This window comes from Acyrthosiphon pisum, chromosome A1, assembly GCF_005508785.2.
Source record: "Acyrthosiphon pisum isolate AL4f chromosome A1, pea_aphid_22Mar2018_4r6ur, whole genome shotgun sequence".
In the NCBI taxonomy this organism is placed as follows: Eukaryota; Metazoa; Arthropoda; class Insecta; order Hemiptera; family Aphididae; genus Acyrthosiphon; species Acyrthosiphon pisum.
In genome coordinates, this window is record NC_042494.1 from 69,908,599 (window position 1) to 69,918,253 (window position 9,655).

At 27.4% G+C, this 9,655-nt stretch overlaps 1 protein-coding gene across 1 annotated transcript in view; it reads left to right on the forward strand.

Annotated features, from left to right (window-relative positions):
• The window catches only part of LOC100163069 (serine/threonine-protein kinase PAK mbt), an 8,106-nt gene extending 3,086 nt beyond the window's left edge, over positions 1–5,020 (forward strand). The window contains exons 2-9 of the mRNA XM_001943892.4: positions 511–731; positions 1,451–1,729; positions 1,803–2,075; positions 2,135–2,281; positions 2,349–2,798; positions 2,870–3,014; positions 3,076–3,191; positions 3,265–5,020. Coding sequence (XP_001943927.1) covers positions 513–731; positions 1,451–1,729; positions 1,803–2,075; positions 2,135–2,281; positions 2,349–2,798; positions 2,870–3,014; positions 3,076–3,191; positions 3,265–3,426 — 1,791 coding nt within the window. The 5' untranslated portion in view covers positions 511–512 and the 3' untranslated portion in view covers positions 3,427–5,020. The remainder of the gene's footprint in view (positions 1–510; positions 732–1,450; positions 1,730–1,802; positions 2,076–2,134; positions 2,282–2,348; positions 2,799–2,869; positions 3,015–3,075; positions 3,192–3,264) is intronic.
• Positions 5,021–9,655: the final 4,635 nt, after the last annotated feature.

Below are 9,655 nucleotides of genomic sequence, written 5' to 3' on the forward strand. Positions count from 1 at the left end.
TCTAAAATATAGGCACGCTGTTGCATAGATAATTTTCTATCCTATATGTTCAGACATTATTAAGCCACTACTACAAACACAGAAGGATAAAAGTTGTCCCGCGCAAAACAGATTTTGCTATGTTGTACATTTGTTAGACGGAAACAACACATGCAGGTGTGACATCCTCTTAACATTTTTGAAAATATTTCTTTTACATTGTTTTAAATCAAAACGAAATTTATATTTTTTAACATTTTTTATATTGACAACATAAGTACATTTTTAATTTCATATTTTGAAGCGGAATATTATTTGGGGTACTTCTATAAAAATAAAAATACTCCAAAATTGTTCAACAAAAATTATGATAGAAAATAACAAAAAAACTTAAAATTATGTAAAAAATGTTGATAGTCTTAGAAATATTGAGTGTTTTACCTTTAAGGACACCTGGTATATTTTAATTTTAAAATTTAATAAAAAATGTCTAGTAATGTTAATTAAATCAAAATATATTATAATGTTTAGTAATGTTCTCAAAGAAAAAGAAAAAACCTCAAATATCTTCGCCTACAAATTTTGAACACAGAGTGCATACTGGCTTCGATAAACGTGAAGGTAAATTTATAGGTTTGCCTCTACAATGGGCAAGCATAGTTGGTAACAATCAAATACTGAAGAGCACCAATAGACCATTACCTCTGGTGGATCCATCAGAAATCACTCCTACAGAAATATTGGATTTAAAAGTAAATATATAACAATTTTACATTTATCGCTTCCTTATTGATTTATCACTGATGTATATTTATTTTTTTGTGCGTGCACAAAGAAAATTGAACCAATTTTTAATATTAAAAGTCGTTTATGGTAGCAAGTTGCAGCTTGTTTGGGATTAGTTATAAGGGGGTCAAAAGTAAAGAGTCACATTGTCTTAGTACCTTTAAAAATAATTAAGAATAACTAAAAAAATAAAAATATATTTATACAACACCAGATCATTTTTGATATTTTATTGTAATTCAAAATATATTAATCTTAGGGTACGTTGATATTTACTTCTAAGTAAATAACAGGTACTATTGTGAGATTTTCGTATAAATTGATTCAAGCTCTACCATATTTATAAAACTAAACATAAATTAATTACAAAATATCATTAGAATTGACCTATATATCTAACTAAAAATTCAACAGTGTCTCTGAAAAACACCTTCTTTGTTCATAAACTTGTTTGTATTCAATGTATATATTATAGTAACATAATGAATGACAAGGTGTTCTTGGAACCTACTATTTATCAAAGCGATGTTTTACTTTAATTATCTAAGTATAAATATTAGTAAAGTAATAACAAGTACCAAAATAATTTTACAATAACTTTTCACTTAAAATGCTAAGCTTTGTATGTTTTGTATTGTATACTAAAAGAAATATTAGATAAAATATTTTATTGTATTTCTTTTAGACAATTGTGCGTGGTGAAAATAATCCAAAAATCAATAACAACCCTGTTAACATTCGAAATAATGAGACAGCTGGACTTCCAAAAACATCTAATGTTGCACGTTCAAACTCGTTGCGTTCCTCAAGTCCACCACGAATTCGGAGGCAACATCCAAATGTACCTCCGCCTTTGCCAGAAAATGAAGTGTTAGTAATGAACCAGAGCTTAGTACCACAACATTTACCACAATATCCAACACCAAACAATACTCAAACAAAACTTGATTACAGCAATAAATTTGTAAGTTATAAAACAAGTTCTATGATTATTTAATTTCATTCTGACTATGGCGTTTTATTATTTTTCTGTACAGATAAAACCAGGAGGTTCAGAATGGTCTGCTCAAGAAACGCCAGTATCACGAATAAACCAGAACAATACTCCTACAGGCCAAACAATAATATCCGATCAAGGTGTATCACATTCATATCATTCTGTGCAAAATGGAAATATCCCACCAATATTTTCTAATGGCTCAGCAGTGGACTCACCATCCGGAAGTCAAACATCACAAGCCAATACTCCCGTGCCACCAAATCGTACCCATCCTGTTATTAACAATGCCCAGATTATTAGTACAAACAAGGTAAGTCTTATACATTTTTTCATAAGTTAGTATCTTAACCTATGAAATTATATTTCAAGGGCATTCCTCAAAGTCATACTCGAAATCAAGATCAGAACCAAAATATTAAACCAACCACAAATGGTATATCAACAGCTAGTACAATGTCAATTCCTAGTATAGCTACAAAACAACATCATGAGCAACAACGCATTACACATGAACAAGTATTTACAATCTTTTTAATTTAATTTATGATAAATAATAATACCAACATTTGATTGTGTATTTTAGTTCAGGGCTGCCCTTCAACTTGTTGTTAGTCCAGGAGATCCTCGTGAAAATTTGGATAGTTTCAAAAAAATTGGTGAAGGGTCAACGGGTACTGTTTGTATAGCTACAGATCGAATGACAGGTCGTAAAGTGGCTGTAAAAAAAATGGATTTAAGGAAGCAACAACGTAGAGAATTGTTGTTCAATGAAGTTGTCATAATGCGAGATTATCATCATGCAAACATTGTTGATATGTATGACAGTTTTTTGGTTGGTGACGAATTATGGGTTGTAATGGAATACTTAGAAGGCGGAGCACTTACTGATATGGTAACACACACTAGAATGGACGAAGAACAGATTGCTACTGTTTGCAAGCAGTGTTTGAAAGCATTGGCATATTTGCATTCACAGGGGGTAATACATAGAGATATAAAAAGTGATTCCATACTTTTGACTACTGACGGAAGAGTAATTGTTTTTAATTATTATCATTATTTTATAAATCCTAAATACATATTTTACTATCTTAATTTTTTTAGGTGAAAATTTCCGATTTTGGTTTTTGTGCTCAAGTATCTCAAGAGTTGCCTAAGAGAAAATCATTAGTTGGAACACCTTATTGGATGTCTCCTGAAGTGATTTCACGTTTACCATATGGGCCAGAAGTTGATATATGGTCATTAGGTAATAATTTATTTTTGTTTTATTATTTTATTCACATTTTTAAACTCCAACTTATTTCTAGGTATTATGGTCATTGAAATGGTTGATGGTGAACCACCTTTCTTTAATGAACCACCTCTTCAAGCTATGAGAAGAATACGTGACATGCCTCCACCAAAACTTAAAAATTCCAATAAAGTATGTTATTATTTTATGTTAGTTAAACAATATAATTTATATATATATATAATTTAATTTTGCTTCTCTCCAGATATCACCTAGGTTACAGGGCTTTTTAGAAAGGTTATTAGTCAGGGATCCAGCGCAAAGAGCAACTGCGGCTGAACTTCTACAACATCCGTTCTTAAGATTAGCTGGTCCTCCTTCGCTGTTAGTGCCATTAATACGAGGGTCCAGACATAGCAACTGTTAAAAGGTAAACGACTCATTGTTCGTTTGTGCAATTTTTGTTATTTATTATTACATTACTCTTTTAATTATATAACAATTTTTTTTATTTTTACCAAAATTGTGTATTATTGAAGTTACTTGTAAATGTAACTTACATTTAAAATTAAATCCAATTGATTATTGTATTTTTTATAATTGTAATTGTATGTGGTATTATGTAATAATTTTAGACATCGAAAATCTTTTCACTTTTTTTGTCGCAAGCTCAATATGACATACTTAATGTTGAATAATTAGTGCCTTAAATGTAATTTTTGAATACAGAGATTCATCAATTCAATTCTCCATTATTGTATATGAAGATAAAACCAAAGATGGAGTATAAATGGGGTCTACCTTAATTTTGTAAAGTGTACTTTCACTTGTAACTAGGTGCCTTGTATATCGGGTAATATATTTTTAAAAAATTTTTTTTTGGTACAAATAATATTTTTTGTACATGTTACTAATCTAGTTTATTTTGATAAATATTTAATCTTTATTGAGTTATTACCATGCTTGTGTTTTTACAGTATGAGTATCAAGTTAATAATGTTGAAATTTATACGGATCATTAAACTTCTGATTTCACGGTTATTAACATGAGTATTATAAAAGGAACCACACCTCTGTGTGTCATGCACTTTTATTGTTAACATAACTATTAGGTTATTCATTGGTCATAAATACCGTACATAATATAGTATTTTAAGTTTATTGTAAGGCTGTTTAATAATTAAGATGAGAAATTTATCGAACTTAAGTAAACATACACACGGTACAATGTAATGCTTTAACATTCCAATTGTTGTTTTTAATTATTTGTTAATTAATTGTTTATTATAGACATCAGTATTTAAAATGATTGAATTCAAATTTTTACCTTCTAGTCAGTAATTGATTTAACCAATCTTTTGAAATTTTTGTTGGTATTATCTATTTGACATTATAATTTTAATGTTTTCTTATGCATTTATGGTGTAAACAATATTCACTATCTAAACACATTCTGTTAGATCTCTGTATGTACTGATCCTTTTTTACTGATCCAATACAAACTATTGTACTTCATAATTATATACCTGTAATGTTAGGTTAAATTTTTTTTTCTTATTATTAATGACAAATTGTATTATTTTTTTTTTTGTTTTTTTTTTCACTTGTTCGATATACAATTAACATAACTTAATTACTAATGTACTCTTATGTAATTTATTATACTATGTGATATTCATTTTTATTGAAATACAGTCCATATCGCTTCAACCACCATATTTTCGATCAAAAACTTAGTGCTTGATACATTATTTAATTTTAGCTTATTTTCTCAATAATATTTTATGTTGTATTCCATCAGTATTTTTGATTTATATTTATTATTTATTTGTTTATGATTATTATTTATTGACTACTTATAAAATATGATTATTTATATGCATTATCAATTATCACTATTATTTTACAAAAAAAAAAAAAAAAATTTATAATATTATTTATAATAACTAATCGTATGTCTGTTTAGTTGAACCTGAAACGAATAATGTAAAGTTAAAATATGTTGTTATATAGTATTAAAACAAAACTCAATATTAATATACCTATCTTATTATTTGTATTATTGTTTTTTTTTTTTTTTATTGGTACAAATGTACATAACTTATAACAATTAACAAATAAAAGGTAATTGTTTTTCAACTGAAATAAATAAGTCTCTAAGGAAAGATTATCAGGATTCTGGATTACAAATAAATAGTTAACACTTGGTAGATTACTAGAACGGTTTATTGTAACTAATATCAATGTCGCCTAAGCGTAAAGAATAATGATAAAAACACAATATATACAAAGAGGAACTATAACATAACAAATACAATACGCTTTGTCGTTTGTTGTTCATTAAACAATGTATACCGGGTATAATATCTTATGCGTTCATTATGTTTACTACTACGAACTACTAAAATGTTAAACGAACGATTCAATATTTGAATGATTTTTTGTTTCGTTCACTAATCACTACTATATAGAACTATTATATTCTGGTGGGTACCAGTTAACTATACTTATTTTATGTATAATTCAGTCGCTCAGTTCGATCGTTTAGTGATTTAATTCAATTTGATGAACGGACGAACTAGTTTACCTAAGTTTTGAGTAGTCCCGTCACTACTCAAAGAGTACCTTCATCACGGCAGTTAGGCCCGTCTCGTCGGCCACAAAAGAGCGAATAATATATAGCTAACAATCAGCCTTCCTAAAATCAAAGCAAAAAAAATATATAATATAATTATACATTTTTTAAACAAATATAATAATATAATCAGTGTCGGCCTGGCACACCAAAGGCCCATGGATCAGTTTTTTAAGGGGCCCCCAAAAAATGTATACCTATGTAATTTTTAGCAGTATGGATTATAATATAAAATGTATCTTTATTATAATCATTAATAAACTATTATACAATTTAGTAAATATACGTTTCATGATTAATAATCATAAATTAATTGCGCACATATTTTACCACGATAAATAAATAAATAACCAATATATATATACAACAGTATAACACCAAAGATATCGCGAACTATACCTAATTAGTTTGCTGTGACGGCAACAACAATCGACATAACGTGACTAAAACATCATTGGAATCGTATTGACAAATCATATCTGAATATTATGCAGCCGACAATATTTTTATAAAAAAACTTGCTTATGGGCTACGAAATGACATTATTTATAATTTATAAATAATATCATTTATTAACAATAAATGCTATAATAACAACAATTAAAATATAATATCATATATGTATATCCACGGGTGGACTGAGAGTATATCAGCCCAGGTCTTCCATTTTTTGTCGACTTCTTGCTGCGAAACACCTAAGATCTCAGCAATTTTATTTATTGAATCCGAACTTCGGATCCGATTTTTGTATAGGTTGTGAGCTGGATTCCAAATATTTTCACTCTGCTGTATTAAATCTATAAGCTTCAGAATTTCATCTTGATTCCAGACTTTTTCGGTGGACATTTTAAATAAGTAGATTAACACAACACGTTTACACCGTGGAAAAATACGAGTGACGACTGACGATTGAATTGGAAATTCAATGCACTCAAATATAAAATAAACATTATAAACATAGATTTATTATTAAAATAATTTAAAGGATCGTTCTTCAATTTTGGATTTCTCTGTACGAATAAAATATGTGAAAGTGGCACGAAATTGAGCTAAATTTAATAATATGTACGTATAAATGTTGATACAAAACGTTAAATAATTCTCCACTACAGCAATAATATAAATATTTTTACTATTACATTTTTCTGAGTGGAACGATGAATGTATTTAATATTATTATTATAAATTGCTAAATACTTAAACTTCGAATGTGCAATACGTAGAACAAATATGTAGGTACTACTTGAAATAATGTACTTATAGTATATAGGTACCCAATTAATTCAATATAATATAATACTATTTAGTATTTTTACTTATATTTTAAATAAAGGCGGGTTCACAACTGCCCATGTCGTGTCGTGTAAAATCTTTTTTTCTGATTGGTTCACCAAAATGTGATAATAAAATATGATCGTGCCAACTACGATTAAAGATAGTATATATATCACTATCTTTAATCGTGGTGCCAACCAACACGATACCGCGAAGTTGAAAACAATAATAATTCAGCGTTTACCTATACCACGGTACAGAAGATAACAAGTAGGGAAAGCAAGCTTTATCACAGAATACAACTATTTTATCCATAGACCTATAATAGGTCACCTATTAACGATGAATGTATTGATTTTACAATGATGTGTGCTTTTTTTTTTTTTATTTATTTTTTTATTTATTTTTTTTGTGTCTGTGTACACGATAAGTAGTCGAAATAATGCTACGATTTTCAGCTTCAGTATCTTGTTCGATCAGAAAGTGAATATCATTGGTGCATTGGGGAGGTCAAAATTTAAATTTCCCAGTAGTTTTCAAAAGCGCCGGGAAAAACAAAAGAAAAATTAAGGAAAAACGGGAATTTTTACGCAAAATCGATTTTTCACAAAATTGAATTTGGTTGTTTTTGGTGTAACTTTAAAACAAATGACCGTAGATACATGAAATTTTCGATGGTTGTTTATATTTCCATTTTCTATACACGATAACATTTTCAAAATATTTTGATTTATTTTGAACTGTTTAGAGACATTTCCATTTTCCATTTTTTTTTAGTTTTTTTTCTAAAAATATCAATAAAATTTTATTTGTTGGATAAAAAAGCTTGAAAATTTAATAGAAGGCTCCTAGTATATTGTTTCAAAGGCAGATGAAAAATATTAAAAATCGTTAGTCACAGTTTTTTTTTATAAGCATTTAAAGTTCAAAAAATGACAAAATATGGAAAAATCACGAAAATTTGCAAATTATTTCGAGTTAGAAATTCATAAAAATTTTCTTTTTAAATCTAAGATATGAAAATGTAATACAAGAATCATTATAAGATTTTCTACCGATTTTGCGTAAAAATTCCCGTTTTTCCTTAATTTTTATGTTGTTTTTCCCAGCGCTTTTGAAAACAATTGAGCCTATTTGACCTCCTGAATGCACCAACTAGATTCACTTTCCTATTGAACAAGATACTGTTGAAATAATATATAATATAATATATAATAAATAATGTCAATTATTGAATTGTTTGAATTTTTGTTTTTCGAATAATATCAATATAATAAAATCTATTTAAAATAATATCAATCTATTATAAAAGGTATATTTTCCATTTTTTTTTTCGAATAATAAATTTTTTTCTTGTTAATGGGCCTATATTTAAATATAAAATGTGGCCAGGGAATGCAATATGCATACCTTGCTTACCTTATTGTTGCGGCACTGCTTGGGACACTCCTTCAGTAGCACAAAAAATATCAGGAACTAAAGTATGGTCTATATGCATACTTAGAAATTCTAAAAATCAGAACTTGGATAAATGTACTATTAAATGAAAAAATGGGAGTGAGCATGCTTAAAAAATCACCCTGTCTAATTATTTTTGCTTTTGAAATGTTATATGTATAATAATTTACCTGAGAATTTAAATTTTTTTAATTTATGCATGTACAATTTATTCTATTAATATATTTTAAAAAAATGTTAATAAATAAATTCATTAAAATATACATAATATTTTTATTTCTACTTGTCTATTTTTTAATTATTTGTTTTGACTACAGTAGAAACTGTCCAAAATGACACCAGTTGTAGTGACATATTAGATTTGAAAATTGATTCCTATGTTGAATGTATAATTTGTATCGATTATTAGAATGACTTCTGTATAATACTATAATTACTACTTACCAGCTACCTATACACATGTTATGACAGTTTTTTTGGTTTTACCTATTGAAAAAGTCGTTAATTTATAATGACAGCTGTATTACATTTTTATCAAAGGTAATGTAACTTACCTACCTAGGTAAAATAGAAAAATACAAAATACAAAAAACAAATTTTAAAGAAATTCAAAACAAATACAAAATTATTTTTATACAAACAAAATATAAACTAAGATAACAGATTTTTCTAATACAATTTAATTTAATTTTAAAATAATACAACTTACATTTTGAGTTGAGCGATAAAAACATTGATTTTATTCTGATATATTTTTTTTTTTAGTACCATATCACATTTTGGGACAGTAAACATGCTTTCATTTTCTACAACATCATCTTTTATTCTTCTCTGATAGGAAAGTGTATCTAGCTAATACTTTGGTATATAGTTATAATAAAAGAATAAGAAAAAACAATTTCTGCTATATATAAATTATATATTATATTATTATTGCCGCAGGTGGCATTTGGTATGCTTCTCTTTTGTCATTATAGAAGCCGATGAATGATTGAGGTATAGCCTATTCTAAGTTGATTTATAACTGTTACCTGTTTTCTGGAATTAAATGATTGAATAAATTAATAGGTAATTGATGATAATAAATCAATGATTAGGCAATGCCTATATAAGTTGTAGGTAGGTTGTTTGTAGGTTGCATAGACATATAAATAAATTAATATGTCTATTGTCTATGGTAATTGGTAGGTTGTTAAAACTGCTTAATAAAATAAGAAAACGCATAATGATTAGGCAATTTTATTTAATATGATTTCCAACTTTGTAAGTACATAGTAGATAGATACAA